Source organism: Mchenga conophoros, linkage group LG20 (genome assembly GCF_057382185.1).
Source record: "Mchenga conophoros isolate Kocher_MC1m ecotype Shallow Benthic linkage group LG20, M_conophoros_male_GT1.1, whole genome shotgun sequence".
Classification (NCBI taxonomy): domain Eukaryota; kingdom Metazoa; phylum Chordata; class Actinopteri; order Cichliformes; family Cichlidae; genus Mchenga; species Mchenga conophoros.
The window spans coordinates 13,013,124-13,038,301 of NC_140545.1; the positions used below are offsets into that span (position 1 = coordinate 13,013,124).

A 25,178-nucleotide genomic window follows, 5' to 3' on the forward strand; every position below is an offset into this window, starting at 1 on the left:
TGATTGATTAGTCTCTATAGTGACGATACGTCTTGTAATGAACAAGAGAAGGCTGGCATGTTAATTTGTGTGGTGTGGGAGGCTTAATCGTCATCGTGTGTGTTTATGTGTGAGAGTGTGCGCATTGTTCTTCTTTGTGCATGTATTGATATATTGCTTTTTTCTCCTCTTTTATTATTGTTATTGTGTTCAGTTGGGTCTGTGCGTGTACACAGTGCATTACATCCGTGCGTCACTGTCAATATGTCCCTCTGTGTTTTGAGGCAGGATGATTTAAATATCACCAGAGGTTTTTACATTTTTTTAGGCAAATAATTATACTTTGTGTACCCAAAAGTGAACATCCATCCTTTCATCTGCCTATTTTCTGATGCTCATCCTGCGACCAGGTCGCAGGTCCAGCAGCCTAAGCAGAGAGGCTCAGACCTGCTTCTTCCCAGCCATCCTCTGTGGGCTCATCAACCACAGGAGGTGGTGTAGAGCTCAGGTGTGATACGTGTTGGGTGGCAGTCAAGGGCAGATGCCTGGTGGTTCAGTTGCACATCCATGATACTGATGAGCCTGGCTATCTGGACAAAAATGAACAAGTAGCAGAAGCAAATAACTAGCTAACATCCGTCTATCCATTATTTTCTAATTATCCCTTTCATGCATGAATTATGACAACCTCAATCCAGATTTTTTTCTTAAGTATTTTTATTCATCTTTAGGCATGAAAAAAGATTTTTGAACTTAATTTTTTGAACATGTACTTTTCAAAGAGTTTTTTTACATGTCCAATTAGGTGGACAACATCACCTTTGGAGTGGGTGGCAGGGTATGGAGTGACACATCAGTGTCCAATGTAGTGGTTTATGTGCAGAAAACAGCCTTTGAATAGCTGTCCACTGTAGTGACAACTATGCGTGAAAGGGTTATACAATTCAGGATCATGGGGGTGGGGGGTACACGCTAGACACGTCCCCAGCAGTACAACTCCACTAACTCCACTAACTGCACGTGTTTAGACTGTGAAAGTACCTGGCTCTAGCTAACAGCGTCTTGTATAAAGTAAGACAAACTCATGGGTGAGAGAAGAAAAGCTAATATGTTCTTACTTTTATTCATGCTGTCCCTTCAGAGACACAGGAAGCTGTGAAGAATTGGGTCAAAACTGAACAAGGTTAATGAGGTAATATTGGCAGGCTTGGTTAGTATCCATAGACAGCTTAGGTGCATCACTGACAAACAGATGCCTACTAATTAGTGCTAGTAATTGGAAAACAAACTAATACATTTAGCCACACAGAAAATTATTAGCTGCCAGATACTTGCATTACATTCCTCCAAAGTGCACCAATGTTTTTGGTTGGTGCATTGTTTCTAGCATTACTTCCCCCTCCACCGGTTGCAGCAGATAGGAGTTCTTCGTTCCAACTGTCGCCAAGTATACAGTATAAATCACGCTGAGGTGACTGTTGTTGTGCTTTGACGCTTTATCGATAAAACTGAATTGAACTGAATAGTGTTTTTTTTTTTTTTTAGGATGAACTTCTGTCTAGATGTGTGTGTGTGTGTGTGTGTCTTTCTCAACGTGCTTCTCAGCGCGTGTGATGTTACAGTAGTGGTGCATATGCTGATCATCACCGTTACGCATGTCAGAGTGAGGTGAACCTTGTGATGCGACACATGGTTTTAATGACATGCCTGTTACACAGACTCACCTTTCCACTTGCGCCGTATTCATAAATCAGGCTTGGCATATCAACATATCAGTGTAGCGACGAGGCTATACAAGACACATTGATTATGATATGCTAATCTGACCTATAATTTACTTCCTGTCATTTCCCTCCTCCAGTGTCCTGCTCATGTATTCACCCTCCCCTCCGTGTTTATGCTTACTCCATTTGATTTACTTGTTGTATTGGCTTGTCTACTGATAGAAACTACACTGGCAAAGCAGTAAGAGATCAATATTTTAAACATTAGCAATCAACTGTTCATCCATTCAGGCCGTACTGAGATACTTAATTACTTAGTTTGACATCACATACAATGAAATAATCAAAGCCTGTAATGGAAGGAAACACACCAAACACAGAGGCATGAACTGGCTTTGTGTGGCTTTTGGCCCTTAATGAGATACACACATCCCTGTCAGCCTTGTGTCTGCCATTTACAACAACATCTCAAAACAAAAAAAGTTCAGGAAACTGGAGTCAATTTTTCCAGTGACATCCAATAATTTTATACCATTTTCTCAGTAAATCTGCCATGGCTTGGCTTCACTCCAGGAGCCATAAAATTTCTGCTAAGTGCTGGAGGGATTGAAATCCTCCTCCTTCTTTAAGAATTAATGTTAGTTTAACAAGAGAAGGGATTTAGAAAGTGTTAATGGTTGAGTTAATGGCTTTCTCTCCCTCTCCACCCCCCCTCCCCCCCACCCTCTCTGCACAGCCGTTACAGATAGACGACAACTTCTGCGGCCAGGACTTCAACCAGCCTCTAGGGGGCACCACCGCCATCGAGGGCATCCCGCTTTATGTGGACAAGGACGACGGCATGACCTCCGTGGCTGCTTATGATTACCGTGGCAACACAGTGGCGTTCACGGGCACTCGTAGCGGACGCATAAAGAAGGTAGGCTGGAGTTTCCGAAGCACCTTTACATCCTCGCAGATCTGTTTAACACAGAGACTCTTCGCAAAGACAAAACTCAGTGATGTTTCAGTGTGATTTGGCTCAAAGCTTCTCAGATCTCACCACATATGCATTCTATAATATGAAAAAAAAAGGATCAGATACAAACATTTCACCTGACAGTGGTGTGGTGTGAAAGGAAACTAACAAAATGTGACTAAAACGGGGATTTAAAGGCTCTGGTAACAGTGCAGGGCTTGTGTGTGTGTGTGTGTGTGTGTGTGTGTGTGTGTGTGTGTGTGTGTGTGTGTGTGTGTATACTGCATGAGTATGCGTGTTTCATGGACTATAGAAAAGCATTTTCACTCTGAAGCAATTTTCTGTCATTTTCTGATGTATTTTCAGTGGTCATTGGTTTTGGCATCGCTGACAAATGGCTTTATCATCAGCGCTCAGTGTAGATATCAGCTTTGAATGTGCATGTGTATATATATATCAGTGTAGCGACGAGGCTATATATATATACATATATATATATACCGTATATATATATATATATTTCTGTGTCTGTAATGGCATTTTGTGCTTGTTTTATTTTGAAATAGCTTTTCAGTGATTTGCCATTGTCACTGAATGCTTTTGAGACATACCAAATAAGACATATACATTAAAAAAAAAGTAAAGCAGCAGTTTCTGGAGAAGTGCGTTTTCTCCTGCAGAGCGAGCTTGTGTGTGTGTGTGTCTTTGTGGAGGATGTACAGAGTGGAGCTCGTACTGCTAGACAAACTGGAGCTGTGTGGTTTTTATCTTGCTGAGTGTTCTTTTGTGGTCTAGTCACAGGATTGTCAAAAGGCAGTGAGAGTGTCTGAGTGGCTATAAGGTGGGTGCAGATGATTTTTATGTGTCTCCTGAGTACCTCCGGTGAAGGGACGGGTGAAGGAAACCTGTGCTTTGCGTGTGCCTGTGCTCAATCACAGGCTAGCAGTAATTTCCCGCCGTGTTCAGCATAAGAACATCACGCTATTTCTTTGTGTACGTGTATGCGTGCACCTGTGGGTCTATAATAATGCTCCTGAAGTACCCGTGTGGAGTGGATCGCATGGTGCGTGTGCCAATCAGCTGCTCCTGAGCCTTAGCTATACTTTCTCTTTTCTCCCCCTGCTCGTCATAGGAGTGCGTCTGTGTCATCAATACTACCGAGGCTGAATAAACACACTCAGGTGAAGATAAAAAGTGCATACACACAGAAAGTAAATGAAAAGAAATGTTAGATCGGCATTTCACTCTGCGTCGCATTGAGCTTTATGAAGTTTCAGACATTTCTTTTAGTAGACAAGCATCATTTTGCAGCTGCTGATGTCTATTTTTTTATTTTTATTTCAGTGGGCGACGTCTTTAAGTTTGCCTTTTACTTTTTGTCGCGTCCCATTAAGCTCAGCTCAGATGTTTTAAAGATTCAGCTGCTGCAGTTTTAGACACATATTTGACAGCTTAAACAGGAGGCCTGTGTGTTTCCGCAGCCTGTGGAACAGCCTTTGCGACGCTGCTGTCGACTGCTTTTATATAGGCTTTGATACTATGCGCACACTCTCACACAGACCCACACACGCCTCCTTACACAGCTTCCTGTCACTTGAGTTTTGCTAAGTCGACTGAAACCTAGCCCGCTAGTCCTTGCAGCCTGACCCCTTGGACTGTGTCTGCGGTTGTGCAGACAGATGATTTGTATGTGCGCTGAGACTGTGGGGGTCAGCAGATCCTGGATGATATCCCGCTGATCGGAATCCCATTTCCTCTCAGCCGCCGTGTCTTCCTGTGCTTTGGGGATGGAGGAAGGAAGGTGAATACGACGGGGTGGAGGCTGCCAGTGTCCTCACACACAGATCAATGCAGATGCTGCATTAAAATGCTGTTGTCTATATGAGCGGGATAATGGCGAGACGGGATGACAATCACTATAAATCAACAGCAATTCAAGCTACAGCCGGGTTATTGGGCTTTTTCATTAGCCCGTGCCCGCTAAGGCTTTCCTCGCGCAGGAAGTGATTTGTTTTAGGTTTAAATAAGGTCTTTTTAGCTAAATTGGAGAACAGCTGTTTAATGGCTGAACTTGATTTGTGCAAAAATAAATTCTGGGGCGAGGGAGAGGGGAATAGGACTGGGATTAGAACGAGGGAGGGAAAGAAAGCGAAGCTGAGGCAGCAGATGGAGAGAGATGGTTACAGGCCGTGTGGTTTTATTGCTATTCATTGGAAGTTAAACTGTGCTCCTTGGCCTAATGAAATGTAAAGCTGCATTGTATTGATGTACACACACACACACGCACGCACGCACATACACACACGCTCCTGCTCATTAAAATTCCTGCAGTGTGACTGTTGTTGTGTGTGTGTCTGCCCCCATGGACGTGTCCCGGCTGCTAGACTCTGTATTGATTGATCTATGAATATATAATCAGTAGTGTAGATCTTAAATGGAGCCAGTTCATTGGATAAGCGTTGGTACAGGTTTGTGTGTGTGTGAGGGAGAAAGAGAGCTATGACATAAGCCAGGGTTAATCTATGCTGCCTTTCATCAGCAAAACTAATCAAAATGTCATGACTGGCTAAACACGTGGCATGTATGTGTAAAAAAAACAGTAGCCTTGCTCGTGGGCCACTGGCTTTCTTCTTTATAGGTTCTGACTGTGCCTGTAAGAACTAATTCTGCTTTATTAGCCGACCTTGCTGACTCCGGTTTTCACCTTTGAGACGTATTTATATAGAATATTTTTGATGGAAGTGAACTGCTGATTAAGGGCCGTGTGTCAAAGTGAAAGCTCTCTTTGATACTTAATGGAGCTGTGGGACCGTGATTAGGTTCTTAGTGTTTTGAAGGTCCCTCCCTCAGCCTGAGTGTATTAAGTCATTTCAGACGAGGCTCTGGCTGAACTAGCTGTGTTTTTATTGAAACATATCTTTTTTTGACTGATTTACAAAATGCTACTCTTCATAGCACTGAGAATGATCTCCTCTCCACGTTAGCTCAGCCTCTGGCACAATCAGAAAAGCTTTTTTTCTAAAGGACCTGGAATTACCTGGCGTTCCACAGGAACCCATTCTGGGCCCAGTGTCATTTCCTGTTTTCCATGTTTCCACTGGGTCTAAGTAACATCAAGAACTTCCATGGCTACGCTGATGACACAGGTACACTTCGCTAATATCAAACTGGACCCCATTTTCCTGCAGAACTGCCTTAATTATTTATGGCATCCATTCAACATAGTGCTGGAAACATCCCTTGGAGGTTTGTGGTCCATATTTACATGAAAGCATTACACAGTTGCTGCAGCTTTATTTGCTGGACATCCATGATATGAATCTCCCTTTCCACAAAATGTCAAAGGTGCTCTATTAGATTGAGATCTGGTGACTGTGGAGGTCATTTGAGTAGTGAACTCATCATGGTGAAGAAACCAATTTGGGATGAATTGAGCTTTGTGATGTGTGCACTGTGGTCACAATGCGATGGATGTGGGGGGCTGCAGTATTTAAATGATGCTCAGTTGGTACTGTTCTTAGCCGACAGCAGTGGCACCCAGCATGGTCTTGTCCTGCTGTAGGTCATCTGCTTCTACGCTTGATGTGTCATGTGTTCAGAGATGCTCTTCTGCATACCTTGGCTCTAACGAGTATTTATTTGAGTTACTGTTGTCTTCCTCTCAGTTCAAAGCAGTCTGCCCATTCTGACCTCTGGCACCAACAAGGTTACTTGAATCACCTTTCTTCTCCATTCTGATGAACTTAAGCAGCTTATCTTGATCATATCTACATACCTAAGTGCATTGAGATGCTGCCATGTGATTGGCTGATCAGATATGTGCATTAACAACAAGTGTATGTTCCTAACAAAGAGGCCAGTGAGTGCATGTCTCACTAAAGCCAAACAGAATGACTACACTTTCCATATTGTCTTGCCTCAATAATTATTGCCTTTTATTTACTCCTCCTTGCCCTCATCACAGTGTCAGTCACTTGATCTCAGTTTGATCTTATTAATTAATAAACACGTTTTTTTTTTTGGATACGTCATGCCATCTTGTTCTCTTCAGTTTAAGCTGATCTCTGAGGTTAAAACTATTCTTTCATCTCATTCAGCTTTAGCAAAGGTCATCCACACAGATATTACCCCCAGATTTGATTACTATAATGCAACGTACTATGGTGTCATTAAAGAAACACAGGCTTCGGTTTACTTGGAAGAAGAGAATAAAATAGAATGTAAAATGAAATAATAGTAAAAAACTAAATAAAACATAAAAGAACAAAAGTGACTACAATAATTACATTTGATGCTCATTTGATTATATAGCTCTTATACAGTGACCATGCCCATACTTACTGTATGTTATCAGGGTTGCAATAAGAAAGATATGAGAGACAGTGTCTGATACACGATGAAAGTGGGATTTAGGATACAGCACAAACAGTGCGATATAATACTGTGTATAGGAGGCAGTCTTTTTTTTTTTATGGTGACAGTCTGGCTATCTGCTGTTCACCTCTCCCAGGCCTGTCAGTTAGCAGCAGCACACTGCGTTTATGCAGTATATGTTCTTGGTCCTTGCTCTGTACCTCAAAGCCACACATGATTACCTTCTTCTTTTAAACACCACTGTACATTGCTTTGTTGGCAGACAAAGTGTAGGTGGGACACTGAGTTTTTAACAGCACGAAATTGCACTATCGGCTGCCTTCTGCGTCGTTTGCCAGAAACATCCTTAAAAACCCCGTCTTCAGATCTCAGTAAAAACCTGGAAATCCTTTCATTCCTCTCATTTCGTCTCCTCTTTTGTCTACCTGGGAGAACAAGGTGCTCCTGCCGCATCAGGTAAGATGAAAAGAAACTCTCAACAGCCTGAAGTATTTCCAGATTTCAGAAACAAAAAGATGAAGCTAGACAGATGGAGAGAGAGAGAGAGGGGAAGAAAGAGGGAGATTTACTCACAGCAATGTATAGGTGTGCAGACGTGTGTGGTGGGTGAAGGGGTATGGTTTCATGTCATTTCATCATTTCCCTGCTAGCAGCAAATCCAATTACTTTTCCCTTTTCCTTTCTATCTTGGAAGATAGCCTGAGTGACAGGACTGATTGGAGTACAGCGCTACCGAGGCAACTGTGCCAACCAGTTGATTGACATAACACTGGCACTTCACTGCTTTCAGACAGGGAGACAAGTGAGACTGGTTAGGCTTCAGGGCATCTCAGAGCTGGTGAGGTGGACCAGAAGTTCACCCGCATTGCTCTTTTGATCCTACATCTGTCCCACTCAGACATTACCCAAGCAACTATAGAGCGAGATGCTCCACGGTGCTCGGCTCTTTTTCAGTATGTGACGGTGACGTACCGTGCACGACCCTATCCTGTCCACTTTTTCACTCCTCCCAGCTAACAGCATTCCACCCCCTTAACGGCATTGACCCTTTAAGAAGATAATAAATAAGCAGTATACTGCGTGAATTGAGTCATAATCTGCCCACCATCTCTTATGTAGTGTGGCTAACACTGCACAGCATCCTAAGCAGCTTTTCCTGGAGGCTACTTTCATGCTGTTGTATACTTTGTGCCAGTTTACATTTCTGCTCTAATGCATTTCTCACTAAGACCCTGTGCTTTTGTTCTCCACTGTAGTTGTGCCAGCTGTATTGAATTTCAAATCAAGGTTTTATAGTTAAAGTAAAAGTTGTGATATAAATTAATAAAGATATAACAAGCGCTTTCCAAACCGTGGGACTTATCATGTCTTTAAAAAGCGGTGCCTTCCTTGTTACATTTAGGAAGATAGATGTAAAAAGACCAGAAAACAGACAAAGGGCAACATTCCCAAAGAGTGTATATGCCCAAATGTCTACAACAACACAAACAAAACAAAGTTTCAAACATTTCATATAAAGTTGTGATCTTTCCAAAGTCCTAGGAAAGCTTTTGGAAAGTCTTTGGAAAGGGTGTGCTTTTCTGTCTTCCTCTGTCTTTTTTTTAAAATTGTTTTTAGATCATTCAGTTCTTCTTTTAGATCATCATCCACCATCAGCACCAGTCATCATCAATTCTGCATGTGAGTCACACATGGCTGTCACCAGTATCTGAATTATATTAACAGGAGTGGCACCAAGAAATACCTTCTGACAGTAAATGGATCATAGGTCAAAAAGATGAGCTCAGTGCGATGAGCAGGCGACCACATACAAGGATGGCTGCGAGCGGCCGGCCCAGGTTCAAGTCTGACCCGCGACCCTTTGCATGTCTTCCCCTCTCTCTCTCTCTCTCTCTCTCCTTTTCTGTAAATTCTTCACTGAACCTATCAAAATGAAGGCCAAAAGATTTTGGAATAACTGACTGTTTAGTTATTGTTTTACAATTGTGCTATAAAGAAAGATAAGTAATGGTAAATGGACTGGTACTTGTATGACTCTTTCCTGCTAGTTTCATTCACCCAAGCACACACATTCATTCAAGTACCTTTTCTTAATCTAAGTACCATGTCTATTCACATTGACAATTCGAGAGAGGAAGCGAACCACCAACCTCTACAACCCACAGCCAACTCCATCTCCTGAGCCACAGCCACCCACAATTAATCGCTAAGATAGCTGATAATGAATAACCAATCATTAGTAGTTCTGCAAAAAATTAACAATGCAGAAAAACTGTCTTTTAATGGGGTGTGTTTACACTGGTGTATTATTTTTACAACTTAAGACTCTTGAGTGCTCCAATTCTGAACAGCTCCCAGCAGAATGATTTCCTTTCTCTATGATTATTTTAGTGGATGCTGGTGTTTTATGGAAACAGCAGTGATTGGAGAAAATACATTTAAACTATTTAAATTAAACTATTTAAATCAAGCATACATTATATTGCCCAAAGTATTCACTTACCCATCTAAATCATTGAATTCAGGTGTTCCCATCATTTCCATGGCCACAGGTGTATACAATCAGGCACCTAGGCATGTAGACTGCTTCCACAAACTAGAATGGGTTCCTCAGGAAAACTTGACTGGCCTGCACAAAGTCCTGACTTCAATCCAATCAAATACCTTTGGGATGAATTAGAGTAAAGACTGTGATCCAGGTCTTTTTGTCCAATATCAGTGTCTGACCTCACAAATGTACTTCTGAACAAATGGTCACAAATTCCCATAAAAACACTCCTAAACCTTGTGGAAAGCCATCCCAGAAGAGTTGAAGCTGTCATAGCTGCAAAGGATGGGCTGACATCATCTTAAACCCTATGGATTAACAATGCAATGTTGCTCAAGTCCATATGAGTGTGAAGCCAGACGAGCAAATACTTTTGGCAATATAGTTCATAAAGCACAGGAAAAGTCCTTAGCCCATTATCCACTCTTCACCTACCAGCATTCAGTGAACGAGAGCACCGTGGACCCCTTCCTAGAGTTTGAGATGGCCGCGGATGTATTGGCTCTTCAAGCTTAGTGGTAAAACTATAGCTGTCAGAATGATTAAGCCTAATCAAGAAACATGGGATGGGAGGTAATTTAGCATGTGAATGCTAATTAGCACTAGCATTTAGACTAGCAGACGATGATTGAAGCAGCGCATCGGCTGCTCGGGCTGGTTAAATGGCAAAAACACCAGGCTGGTAGAGATGATTGATAATCTTCGGGTCGTGCCGCTGTCTGTTTCCCCCCCCGTTTGCGTGTGAGCGGATTACACTTTCCTCTTCCCTCCGATGCAAACTCATAATGAGCAGATGAGCACAACACCTGAACACTTTAATTCCATCTTTATCCCATTAAGTAGAAGTTAGTGGAATAAATTCCTATTAGTTTCTCAGAATACACAACAGGATTTTCCTCAAGCCTCGTGTGTGTGTGTGTGTGTGTGTGTGTGTGTGTTAACGTCTGCCGTCTACTGTCTGGCACAAATATACACAATTACATTGTTTAGATCCATATTCATGATTCATTTGTGAGTTTCTGAAACAGCAGTTAGGTATTCACACTCTAGGTTTGTGTGTGTGTATGTGTGCACTTGTTGCCATGATATATATGAAAGGGTACATCAATGGGTCAATACATGGGGGTTTTGTGCTGCAGTGTGCTAGTCCCTGTAAATGCATGTGTGGAGTTGCTGTTAGAGCCTGTTGAGGGAAGACTAGTGTGTAAACCCTTCAGAGATAATATTACTGCTGTAAGGGCTGCTAGTGTTTGAGTGAATTATCATTGGATTCTCCGAGCCGTACTTTCCTGCTGTCCTTGTCTTCGGGCCTTATGCTTTCTCTGCCAACAACAACCGTCTCTCTCTTTTTCTCTTCCCCTCCGCTCCCTGTCGTTCTTGCTTATATGTCACCTTCAGCTCTCTTTCTCCTAACCGAGGTGGGCTGGATGCCCGCAAATCTGCCTCCCATGAGAATGTCCCACCTCATCTGTGTGTGCATGCATATGTGTGTGTGTCCTTCTCTCCTCTGCTCCCCATTCCCTCAGTCCACTCCCTCAGCCTCTCTATCTCCTCTATCCATTAGTACATTAGTATACGTCAGCCTGCAAAAAAAAAAAAAAAAAAAAAATGCTGTCTCTGTTGTGCCTTTTATGAGCAGGAGACAGAGATAGATTCAAAGACATACAAGGCTGATAAAACAGTGAGCCATACATCAGCTCGTACTTATATGACCTGATTGTGCATCTGCTTTAGAGGTGTGTTTGCTTAGGTTAAGACAGGCTGGTTAAATAAATTACACTTTATTTGTAATGTCTTTGCAGTATATATATATATGTGTGTGTGTGTGTGTGTGTGTGTGTATATATATATGTGTGTGTGCGTATATATATATATATATATATATATATATATATATATGTATATATATATATATATATATATATATGTATATAATTTAACATATTAGATATCTATTAATTTAGCGTCTATCCATAATGAAAACAAAGTAGAACTACTGAAACTTGATGCCTATACTGTCTGTAATGCAACTTGAGCACCAGCTGATGTTATTTGAAATGTAATTATTTTATTGCAACTACTAGTTATTGCATCTTTGGGCCTACAGTATAGCCATTGTTGGAGCAGTGATAATCTTATTTAGGATTTTTTGTATTACTCTTTAACTTACAATATAAAGCACCTTGAGGCGACTATTGTTGTGTTTTGGCGCTGTATAAATGAAATGAAATGGATTATTTTGCACTGTGAATCACATTAAGCCAAAAGTATCCAAGAATATATAATATGTTGTTAGAAATGAGCATGTTTCTGTGAACTGTGTAGTCTTCAGTCCCAACCATATTCTGTCAGGCTAAGAGAAGCTTCTTTTGGAGCGATTAAAGGTTTTATACAAGTTTTCGTCATTTGATTAGGTCAAGATTATGTGTTTGACAGACAAGAGTTTTAATGAAGCTAAATGAGGCATTTTTAAATGCAAACAAAGGATACTTAATAGACAGGGCAAACTTCGAAGTCTATCAAAAATGTTAGACAATTTTCCAGTTCTTCAGAAGACTTAGAAATGGAGATGTTCCAGCCAAATATTTAGAGGACGTGATATTGAAAACAGAATGGAGTGTTCAAAATAACAAATACAGTATCCATCTATATACTGTATTTCAAGGGAGACAGGCAGCACTTTCTTCTTTCTGTCTTTTTTTACTACCAAATTGAAAGGATGGTGCATTAGTTTGAAAATGAGTCAATGGGACAGTGCGTTAGAATGGCTTCCACCTGAAACAAATAGATGGTAGGTGGGGAAAAATAGGGGGGAGAAACCATTTTCTTCAAAGGCAGTGCTGCATGACATTAGGATGGAGTGATCCAGAAGCACACTGGTGCTGGCAGACTGATCTGAAATACAACAGCAGGATGTTTGCCGGGACGGAGACTGATATGATACTGTTCTGCATCACTTATCGGAGGCAGTCGCTGCTAATGTGCCATTGTGGTTGTAGGTTCAATTCCCAGGTGGGCTATCACTTCATATGTATTACCCCCTATGTCCTTGAGCAGGGCATTATCTCAGCATCCCCTCTGGAGGAATATGGCTCGGCATTAATGGACGGGCGATGTGCATGGAGAGCTAGATGGATATATTAGTGAGCTAATGAATCTTTGATAAGTGGGAAGGCTTTGTGGGTGTCAAGAGACAAAAGGAAAGATTACAGCTGAACCTATCAACTGCGAGATGGCTTTTATTCACATAAAGTCTTTGCGGCATCTGACATTGGGATTGCCATTGTGGGGCATGGCTATGTGTGTGTTGGCTTGATGTGGCAAAGCACTCTGGGAAAGAGGGAGGATTGCTAGTGTTTTGGAGATTCTACTGCAAAAAGTGTTTTATTTATTCATTTTAGTTTAGAGGATAGAAAATAAAAAATCATCTGTTCCTTAGCATATACTAAAATTATTTAAATACAGTTTCAGATGAACAACAACACATGACATAATAACACTGTGTCATTATTTACCGTCTCCCTCCTATCACCGCCAACAGATAGCTGCCCATCCCTGAAGCTAGTTCTGCTGAAGGTTTCTTCCTGTTAAAAGGGAGTTTTTTCTTCCCACTGTAACCAAATGCTAGGTCATAGGGGGTCATCTGATAGTTGGGGTTCTGTATTATTGTAGAGTCTTTACCTTACAATAAAAAGCACCTTGATGTGACTGTTATTGTAATTTGGCGCTGTATTAATAAAACTGAACTGAATTTAATATGAACTGAGCCAAAATGCAGAAGTGTTGTATGAAAAACTAAGCACGCCACAGTAGTTTGTAAAGCCAGCTTTGGGTCAAATAACTTTTTCTGTATGACTTTATCTGTCTGAGATCGTTGCAGAGGGAATTTAGACCACTCTTCTTTACAAAGTTCAGTTTATTGAGGTTTGTGGGCATTCATTTATGCACAGCTCTCTCAAAGTCCCACCACAGCATTTCAGTTGCGTTGAGGTCTGGGCATTGACTGGGGCATTGCAACATGTTGTTTCTTTTCTTTTTTCAGCCATTCTGATGTCGATTTCCTGCTGTGTTTAGGATCATTGCCCTGATACATAATTGTTTCAGCCAACTTTTAGCTGTCAGATAGACAACCTCATGTCTGACTCTGAAATACTTTGGTATACAGAAGAATTCATGGCCCAAATCTTCAGTCCTCCACAAATGTAGTTGACAGTTTGGTTGTACCCAATGCTGTGCATTATAGCCAAAGAAATCCACTTTGGTCTTATCTGTCCAAAGAACATTGTTGCACAAGTCGTGTGGTTTATTAAGATGCACCTTTGGAAACCTAAGCTGTGCTGTCATGTTCTTAAGAGCCATTCTCCTGGAAACCTTTCCAAACACCATATACTTGATCAGTCTTGTTCTAGTTGTACAGACATGTTAACATGCTAACTGAGGGCTGTAGATTCTAAGATGTAGCTCCGGGGTTATTTGTAGCTTCTCGGAGCATTGCAGTTTGACTTTGTCGTCCTGGGATCTCCAGTTTTTAGCTGGCTCTTTGTCCTGTGAATCATTTTTCTCAGAATAGAATGATGGCTTAAAGTTAGTCAAGAAAAAGGGACAAAAACTGTGCTCTCTGGTGTGAGTGACAAAATGATTATGTCACCATCAACCACTCTAGTGTTCAGCAGACTAGTGGACTGTTTCTGCCTTTGTCAAAACAGTCCATTGACCTCTAACGTTGGAAAAACTTCTCTTACTGTGCTCATGGACACAAATCAATTGCTAATATTAACACATTTGACAAAAACAGTTAAATTAAGTAATATAATGAGTTCCAGTTTCCCTCTTCCAGTAAGGCCTTTATGATGTAATTCACATGTGGCCACAGTATGAACACAACATCCGTTGACTGGAAATGTAAAATGTGTACCAAGTTCAAAAAAAGAAAAGATAAAAAAAAAGCAGTGTGTTAACCCTGTGACCTCATAAATCAGGGTCCCTAACCCGTGTGGACATCACCAGTCCCAGCACTGACTTAGAATGTCCCTGCTGATAGAGCACGTACGGCCACGAGTCCAGACAAACACACGCATATGTAGGATGTTCAGCAACAGCCAGCGATGCGCTCGGACAGCTGTTGAGCTGACGACTGCTGTCAGGTGCCAGTGGCCTGATTCAAGCTGGCCGACCTCTTCACATCACAACATGTGTCTGCACAGATACGGGAGGTGATGGGCAGACATTTGTTTGCGTATCTGGCGTGCATCTGGAGAACAACTGGCAGGTTGGGTGGGTCTGGTGTGTGTTTTGATTGGTGTCTATGCCGGTTTGCTTGACATACAGAAGTCTCGGGCATCTTGTACCAGAATGTAGAAAAGATGCAGATTAGCAGGTGTGTTTTTTCGTCACCTTCGGCAGCAAGGTGGAGATACCTTCTGGATGGATGTGCGCTCTTGTCTGATTAGTGAGCCGAAAAAAAAGAAACAAAAAAACATTTCACTGTGCGCTATGTTAATCTGTTTCACATCTAGGGAAAGATGCAGCCTTCGTGGGTGTGTGTATACATGTGCATCTGATTAGAGGGCGCATGCAGGAAAGGATGCGGGCTGTGTGTGTGTGTGCGTAATGAGATTGCAGAGGGTCGATTTCCCATTTGTTTGTGTGTAAATGTGGGTCTCTGAGAGATACTGATCCTTAGATTATAGGGAATCTCACTGTGTGTGTGTGTGTGTTCATCTTCATCAGTGCGTTCTGTGTTTGGAGTAGGAAGTAATGTGCGTTTACATATTACAGCAGCTGTGCTTTCTACATGTATAATAGGAGCTGCCCACCTGATGCCAGGGCAGCTGCCACACAAACAGCCCACAGCACTTACACACACACACACACACACACACACACACACACACACACACACACACACACACACACACACACACACACACACAAATGGTGCCAGTGGAGATTTTTTTGTTGTCTCTTGAGTGTGTGCTCGCTGCAGAGGGGAAGAGAAAGGGGCAGCTGCAGTATAAAGCCTTTATCAACTGTTCCCCTAGACTATCCCATCTGTCTATCCATTAATACACACACACCCATACACTAATGCATACACACGGTCCTTCTGTTGTCTTATCAGTCACACATGGCGTACTTCACACTCAGCAGGGTCTGTCACGACAATAATGCTTGTTCTTGGATGTCTTCCGTGGGGAAAATGCGTGTTTTGGTCCACTATGTATGACACCATGAAGCACCGTGTGTCTCATTTTCTGTAGAAGTTGGCGTTAGAGATGGAGCCAAAGGAGTTAAAGTTTCTAGGTGCTGAACATATAAGCACCAAAAGATATGCCCTCATCAGGTTTTTGAACGGGACATAATTACCAGTTTGTTACCTATGCTGTCTGTGCAGATGGTTGCAATGGGCCAAAGTATAGCAGTATAATGCGGTTGTTTCTGTCCTGGATGCAGTTTGCACTTTACCATCACATCCCTGGCAGTAAAAATAAGTAAAAATCGATAAAAGTAATGTCCATATCTCTGCTCCTGAAAAGCTGTTTTGTGGTACCGCTCCACCAATTTCCTTCTCCCGCACACAAACTGAAATCAGCTGACTGTTGTGGAAGTGCACAGGAAGAAAAAAAACATTTTTGCTGGATTTTTTCTTCTCTCTATCTGCCCAGCATTTACATAACTGAAGAACCTTCGTAACGCAAGTTACGACATAATTTAATTGTAATTTTTATAATTACCAAATTTAGTACAGTAACGTGTTAGTGAAAAATGTAAGTTGATCATGACACCTGGTTGGTAAATGTCCAATGCTCAAACCAAATCGAAAGAAAAGTCACAACAAAGTTTGTGACTCTTTGGCAGGAGTGGGCAAGTCGCTTAGATTGTTGGTCGAACCGGGAACCTCACCTGATTGGCCCGGATGGTATAGTGGGAGTTCCGAAGTTGGTTATGATCAAGGGCTCTAGAGGGCTCATAATTGATAAGAGGTCTCCATCGACACTCTAGCAGAGGCAGATACTGAGAAGGCGCTGAAGTACAGCAGATACTTGATGTCCCAAGACATCAAAGTCTTCGTTTTTTCAGTGGATGCAAGGGGCAAGTGATGGTCTGCTACTCTGCAGTCTGCAAGGCCAGGCAAAAGAGATTACAAAGACCTTGAGCTGGAAGGTTTTACTGCAAACAGTAGACCTAATTAAGGTCTGCAGGAGTCTGATCAGGTCTCCGTTCTCCAACGTGGGGTCTCACTTCCCAACGAATTCTGCTTAGTCGCCTAGATTGTTGATGGGCAGACATGAGAGGCGACTATAAGACCTGTATCTTAAAAGATGACCTTTTCATGGCTCTCGAAATGAGCAAACATTCATTCACACTTCCCCACGAAATCCACACCAACACTTGTCATGCCATATGGCTTTGTCTGTGATAATATTGAAATGAGTTTTATGTGATAGAAATGGCAGATTTGATATAGCCGTGCCATGTGTTTATATTCCCTATTGTGCACAATAATGATAGAAGCCCAAAAATGTCTGAGAGGGAGAGCCGTGGGTCAGTATCGGATCATGATTTAGTACCTAAAAGCAGAGCTACTTCAACAACCTCAACAAAGTAACCTAAATTTGAATTATGCTGTTTCATTCTACATAATGTTGTGTCACTACTATTGCACTATAAAGCTACTGCTACTGCTGCTGTTGGCACCTTGTATCAATAGATTCACCCTTTGAATTAGGTTGTCTGTCACCAATGACAGGAGCTCATTGGAAAAGAAGGATGTAAAATGCCCTTCATTTTTCATTTCACCAATAAATGCTGCCGCCTGCACAAGCTGCATGCACTGATAAAACATTGTTCTCTGTATTGTCATAAATATCATTATGGCAAATCTCCTTGAAAGGTCTTCATATAATTTCACCCACCCTTGGTGTTGAGTGCTTGTGCGCTGTATGATTTTCCATTTAATTTCAAACTAAGAACTGTCTGTATGCATATGAACTATAGCTAAACCCATATTAGATTTTTTTTGAACCAATACCAATATTTAGGACAGGTTTACACATGCCAACATTCTTTATGTACTGGACACTGTTTTCACTATTTTCTTTGCATACGCCTAAAGAGTTCGTCTGGTAAATTGTGTGTGGTGCAGTAGCCAAGGTATACTGTAAAAATAGGCAAAATGTGCAAATCTAAAAACTACCTGAGCCGTCAAACTTTGTGGAATGCAAAAAAACAAAACACAAATTGAAGTAGATCCAGTGAGAAGGCTCCTGGGAAGACATTAAAGAGCATGTGGGAAGTAATGAAAATTGATTAGAAAGGCTGAATAGCTTCCATAAATTATGGAATAGTATTTTTACTCGAAATGGCCATTACGAGTTTATGTACGATTTGTTAATACTGTAGTATTATAAAAGGAAACTCAATCATAGTTTATTTGGTTGCATTTAACATGCAGTTAGCAATTTAAAATGAAGATCCTGCCTGACTCCGCACCACCGTCTCCTCAGCTGTAATGTGTACTCTGCTACATGTACTGCAGACAGTGGAACTGGGAATGAAAATGGACTGGCATTTAAAGAGCACTTTCCTAGAATTACTGACTACTCAAAGCACATTACTCTACAAGCAGTATTTACCCATACATTCATACAGCACGTTATTAAAAGCACTTTATCTGCCTCACACTGCTGAGAGTATTTAAATAATAGAGTTGGAGCTGCTCTGCTGGGTAATCTGTGTGGTGACATCACTTCTAAATTACCCCAAGCATCTTTTTTCTGCACTTTTTTCTGCAATAAAAGTTTTCAGATCAGCTCACATCAAACTGTATATGTACGCTGATACCTATTTATCTGTAACAGGCCAAAAAAGCATCAGTCAGGCTCTAAAAAGATTATATAGTATGAAATTATATCACACTGGCCAAGTTGTGTGTTATATTAGATTAGCTCTGCAGCTGTTCTTCCAGAAAGTCATAACCCTTGTTAAAAGGAGAGTCTGCCCGTTTTTATTTTCGGGTTCAGATCTGTTCCATTTTGCTGCATGTTTAGTAGCTTGCTTTCACCAGTGTGTGAATGCGAGAGTGAATGAATAGTGGCATTGTAAAGCGCTTTGGGTGCCTTGAAAAGCGCTATATAAATCCAATCCATTATTATTATTATTATTTATTCAGTGCATTGTTTGTTTTTGCCCATTCGTTGTCCTACATTCTTGGTTTCCCTGCATGTTCTTTTTAGTCCAACTGGCTTGCCGGCCAGGCACAAGGACATCGGGTGGCTCTGCAAGCGTATGTTAATGAGGTAGAAAGAGACAGATGAAGAACCTTGAGAGTTGGTTGAGGTCAAGGGGATATAATGAAATAGAAAATAAGGTTGAGAGTGAGAGACAGAGACTCAGAGATCGGGAGTCGAGGGTTGTCCTTGATGGTGTTTATGATATTGATTGCCTGCTCTCCAGAAGCATCCTGATTTCTGATTTGGACACTTGTGAACAATGTGATTGCAGCAAGAACATCTAATGTCTCGAGTGGCCTCTGCAATCAAGAACAATGACCCTTAACTCTTTGCAAACTCTCCCTCTGTCTCCATCACTTCAGCTCTCACATGCACATGTGTGCTTGCGTGCCTATCTAAGGATGTGCCTCGGATCTAGCACATTTTACTTTGAAGTTGACATGATTGAAATGCGCATTCCTTGATATGAATACAACCTGCTGTTTTTGGAAAAACTAGTGTTAGATATATTTTGAACATGTAGAGATGAAGAGTGGTTTACTTTTTTAGAGAACAAAGAAAATTTGGTGCACCGCAATTTCAAAGTGTAAGGAATGTCTCGTCTTTGTCTAGTCTTTGTCCACTTGTGATGACAACGGCCATATTTCTAACTCTAACTTCTAATACAGAGTTAGGCAGGTTAATTTTTTTTTCTTGTGTCTCTTCAAGCTGTTATTCCTCACTCGTTTTTCCCTGTTATTCCCACTAGCAAACCTCCGCACTACGGGTGGGTCTTCGCTTTGGTGTTAAGTCAACAAACAATAGCTGTCAAGAAAACTATAATTACTTTTTCTGACTCGCAATCACATCAAACGTTTCACAGTTTTTCATTTTAAAATCTTACATGAACTGTCATCACCTAATCCTGTTAAACATTGCAAATATGATTATATAATATGGTGTACGTGGAAGTTATAGATATATAAGTTTTCATGTTTTCTTGCTTCAAGGCAAGACAATGGTCACCGAAATGTTGTCTTCTTGTCCCTGCATTGTTGTTTTCTGCTCTGCTGTGCTATTTCTGGACTTTTTTTTATAATAGCTTATTTCGACAACTTGATCAGTAATCAGCAGGCATCAAGATTGGTCCATTCGTCTAGGAGTAGATGGGAGCATACAAACAGACGTGCATATGTTACAATCATTATAGAATGATTTACTGATCCACTGCACGAGCAAAAGCCCAAAGAATTTTCTTTTCTTTGTTTTCTTAATGTTTTCAAAGACTAATCTAATTATGAAGTCTTTGAAGTGTGGAAAAAGCCGACATTCAAACATTAAACAGAGAAAAGTAGACGAGCAGACAGGTTGATGGCGAGAGAATGGAGGACAAAGACCTGGTGTTGTTCAGCCATCTGGTGTGTGTTTGCGCACGTCTGTATGTGTTTGTGCGCTTGCGTCACTTGTATCTTGATACGGTGGAGAGAATGACTTAGATTACCAAGACTGATATCAAAGCCACACTCACGGACACGCTCCAACTGCCAGCCCTGCACACATGCTCACTCTCTCGCCCTGTCTCTCTGGAGCCTTTTGGTTTGCGCTGGGTAGCATACAAAGCCTTCAGCTAAAAGACAGCAGTCCATCGCTGGTTTGTGTGTGTGGAGGGCTCCCCTCTAATTGAGGTGTACAGTGAATTGGCAGCCTGCCTGATGTTACATAGTCATATGAAGGGACGTGAAAGAGAGAGAACGAGACAGAGAAAGAAAAGAGAGAGGGATGGGAGGGGGGTGTATTTAAAGGGAAGGGATGGATGATTTGTTGAAAGCACTGATGGGAGAGAAATTGAGGGAAAAACAAGATAGAATAATGGGTGGAGGTGGTGGAGGATAGAGGAGAATAAAAATGTGCAACAGCCAGCAGTGCAGTCAGTCTATCCTTGATGGAAAAACATTGGATATCACTTGGTATGTCTGGAGATGTACAGTATATCTGAATGGCTCAGGCATATATTTCAAAAGCTTTTATCTTTTTTATGAAAGCAAAATGAAATAATCATGAAGTCATCATGGGCATCGTCAAAGGCGTGGACCCCTCTGAAAAAAAATGAGGCAAAAAGGCATTCTCAACTAGCTTAGCAGTGTCAGTTCACGGTGCTCCCACAGGTGTGCGGATAAATGTCGCTGCGTTTCTTTGATACTAAACAAAACTTAAATATTTCATGATTTAGACAGGTTCTGCAGCTATTAGGGACATTTTTTCCCCTGTGATTTCTACAAGGGCTTATTCTCAATGGACAATTGACAATCTAAAATACATGTATTATTCATGTGTGTTCGGATTAGGCTTGCTTCTTAAAAGAGTAAGACTGTTGATGCAAATTGCGGCAATCAGGCTCTAAGTGCCTTTACCGTATCCATCAGTTATGTGTCGCACTTTTCCAACTGCTGACTTTTTTGCAGTGGTAAGGTGTGGACATGATGTCCGTCTTTGTTTCGGGTGTTCAGCGTAACACATGCACACGTGTACATACACAAATTAACACCCCATCTGTGTGTGTGTGTGTGTGTGTGTGTGTGTGTGTGCACGCAGGATTTGGTATTGTGCTCCTGATCACCTGCCGAGCTGAGTCAATTAGCCCTTTTGAAAGCATCAGGCATTCAGCTAGAATCTGCGTATGTGTGTGTCGTGAGCACCATTTACACTCATGCCAATACTCTTGAAACTGCTTGTTAGAGGTGTTAAAGTTACGTTGTATAATGAGGGTTTCCTTTGTGCTGTACATGCACAGCATTAAAAATAGAAGATAGGTAGTAGCACAAAATTCATGTTGTTCATTGTATAAGTTTTTTTCTTGGTTAGCCTAATGAGTTAATTTTTTTCTTTGTAATCTTTGGATTTAGTTTATTTTTCTGATATATTTAAGTTATCTTGTTTGGTGTCAGTTTGGGGTATTTTTTTTTCTTCTTATCGTATCACTGTGTTTCATATATTCTACATCTCTGCAGTCATGGCCTTCATCTACCTCCTCTCCCTTTTATTTAGTTTACATTGCAGTGCTGTGCACACATATACAGATACAGGCATAAAAGCAGAACTGAGCAGTGATGGTTAAAGCCGCAGCATTGAACAGAACATCGGCTGATGAGCCAAAGCAGAAAGGTTAATCCATCAGATTACAGCAGATTACAATGCACCAGGGAAGGCTGAATGGGAGATTATAGCAAAGAGATGAGGACTAGAATAATGGGATGGGCGGGTGGCGAAGCGCGATAGAAGTTAAGGGATCAAGGACTGATAAAGTGGATTTAGCAATTTATTTTTTTTTGGCTGTCTACTTGCCCGCTAGTTTCTCAGTAAAAATACACTAAACGCTGAGCAGGTTGGCCATGGCCAATTTTGTACTTGCAGGGACATGACTAAGATTAGTGGTTAAAAATTAAATGCCTCCAATATCCCTGTTTTTCCTCTGATGCATTTTCATTACACAGAAGGGCACAAACAAGTAATTTTGTGTGGGACCAAATGTAGAAAAAGTAGCTTGTGGGTAGCGTTATTGCTATAAAACATACATCTCCGTTTTAACACCGTATCATTTCAGTGAAATAGAGTAGGAGGATGTATTAGATAAGATAGGGCTTTATTGCAATAGCACACAAACACTACTACAGTGAAATATAGGTTTAACATCTAACCAGATAGTACAAACAGCAGGAAAAAGACACAGTGAGATAAAGTAGTACTGTGAGGATAAATTCATTTAAAGAATAAACACATATCAGTGGGCAGAGAAACAATAAATGGGTTGAAGTATCCAAAGTAAACAATGCAAGTTTAAAGGGGATCATGGAATCATGATGTATACTGGTTTTTGCTGTTATATTGCTGTATAATATATTTACTTATTTCAAATATTAGGTGCAGGTTTTTTTTACTCCTATATCTATATATAAGAGTGTATATATAAGTATAAAAGTTTTTCCTATAATCTTACATGTATGTTAGAATATGTTAGGGTGTTTTTTATATTTCCCATTCTTAGATTTATCATAGTATTACAGCATTATAGTAGCATTACAGTAGTGGCTTAAATGACTTCAGAAATGCTTGCAAAGCAGAGACGAGTTTGACGATCATATGAAGATATGCTGTGCGTTTGGGGGGGGGGCAGTTTTATGTTTTGGATATAAAACTGTGTACTTACACATGTATTTTAAAATTTTCTGCAAGCATCTATGTCTGTTAGAGCCTTTTGAAATCAGGTGATTCTTTTTGACCTTCCCGGCACTTTATTTATTTGTTGTATTAAGTTGTATTAATCCAATAGCGAGTCAATGCACCAAAAACAAAGTCTGATCTACCTTCTGGAGGGTGCTGTTTCTATTTTATCCCCCTCCTTCTAATTGGGTGGCCTTTGCAAACAAAAAGTTTGAATAGCAGGTAATTTGTCTGCTGTGTTCACCTCCAGAACAGTTGGATTGCCTTGAAAAGTGTGTATTCGCATTTTAGCTTCAGTATTAATAAATGAAAGAATGAGGATTAATCAAAATGCCAAATCTGGTCTGTGCCCAGGGTAAAAACTGACCTGTTTGAGTTGTGAGAACTTGCACTGATGTTAAAGAACGTGCCACAGGTGGTGAAAGAAACTGTTAGAAATGTTAAGATTTAAAAAGATGTGAAAATACATAATTTAAAAAAAATTCTCTGGTGAGGCAGGTCTCTTTTAAATGGTAAGTGTTGACATTTTGGGCTGACCCCATGCTGTGACCTTTAAGCCATGAGCAAGTCACGCTAGCGCTAAATGGAGTCATGAGACCTTTGAGACTTCTAACCAGGTCCCTGGACCACACAGTGAATACCACACCATATGACTTAATCACACAGTAAGAAACAAGAGCCCCCGATGGGACACCGGTTAAAGCGAGCTCCTGTTATTTTAACGATAACGGCACAAGATGTACTTATCTTACATTTCCCATACGGTTATACCATGAAGCATGTTCTTTTATTGATTTGGCCAGAGACTGTAGGGTTGGACTGTCTGGGTGGCCTACAGCAGAGATACTCTTGAGTAACAATATGGTCATAATTTATGCTCAGTTAAACAACATTATCCTTGGGGGTCTGCTAATGCACTTGCAGGGCCCCCGTTTATTGTCTCCAGTGTCCAGTTGAAAAGTCACTGGACAAGAGAGTGTATGACATCAGCAAAGTCTTCTCATTCTGTACATAAAGGCAGCAGATGTATCACTTAATTTTTAGTGTCAGCAAATTAGTTAATATTCTTGACTATTTAAAAAGGTATGTAAAGGTCTTTTGGACTTTCTATGGCTATTATTTTGGTTCTAAAGAAGAGTAACCAACATGCACTCATATCTGGTCTGTGTCACCCTAGATAGATGAGGTTTTGATTACTTCATTGAGTAGCATGAGAATTACAGATCTCATTAAAGCACAGCAACTAAGGAAGAAGTTGAGTTAGACCGGACTGATGGAAAGTGGTCGATGAGGGAATAGAGACGGAGGAGAAAAAAGTGGAGAGATTAGGGATGAGAGAGCTCTCCACATCCTCCTGTATCTGTCCAAACAGCTTGCAAGCCAGCCAAAAGTCTCGTCATCTCTCTCTCTTTCTCTCTCATTCTTTCTTTCTCCCCCTCTCTGCCAGACTGATGACAGAATGTGGAGAGAGGGATTAGAGAGGAGAGACTCATGGAGATGGAAGGATAACGGCTTCTGGAACGCCATCGCTTTGTTAACTTTTGGAGATTTTGGAGTTTTGTGCTGGTGTGTGTGTTTGTGGAACCCATCCCATTCCCGAATCTCATACGGACACTCGACCAGACCCCACTGGCTTTCCCTTAAGCATAGTTCAGAATTTCAGCATGCAGGTTGATGATTCACATCACCGACCCTGCAGGACCGAGGGCGAGAGATATGAGAATATTTAAGCATTATGCCAACTCAAAAAACGACAACAATATAAACCTTTTAGGTGGAAAACACACATGCTGTATTTTGCTGTGTAGAATTACAGAATTGTTACGGGCAATAGACCGATATGTATTGTTATATCCACATTCTGTACAGTAGCTTATGTTATTTTTGCATGAATGCAGACGTATGGCCTTTATCAGCAGTTATTTTGTTACCAGTGGGTGTAAAGTCCTAGACTGTCCTACTATACTGTCATTGTGATAGTGACCTTTAGTGGTAATTGTAATTAGGTGTTGGTAATTGAGGTGATGTGGCCACAGAGCCATAAAATCATTGGAGGGAGGAGATTGGGGTATATGGATGGGTAAAGGAAACACAGAAAACTGTTGTTTGTTTCCTGTTAGAATTCATCTTAGTCCTTAACTGAATTTTGATGTTTAATAGATGTA

The 25,178-nt window shown here is 41.0% G+C and overlaps 1 protein-coding gene across 2 annotated transcripts in view; it reads left to right on the top strand.

The window, feature by feature from the left end:
* LOC146550494 (plexin-A1-like) overlaps positions 1-25,178 on the top strand; it is a 304,153-nt gene that overhangs the window by 67,998 nt on the left and 210,977 nt on the right. For both annotated transcript variants that reach the window (XM_085259673.1, XM_085259671.1), the window contains one exon: positions 2,440-2,622. In XM_085259673.1, coding sequence (XP_085115799.1) covers positions 2,440-2,622 — 183 coding nt within the window. The remainder of the gene's footprint in view (positions 1-2,439; positions 2,623-25,178) is intronic.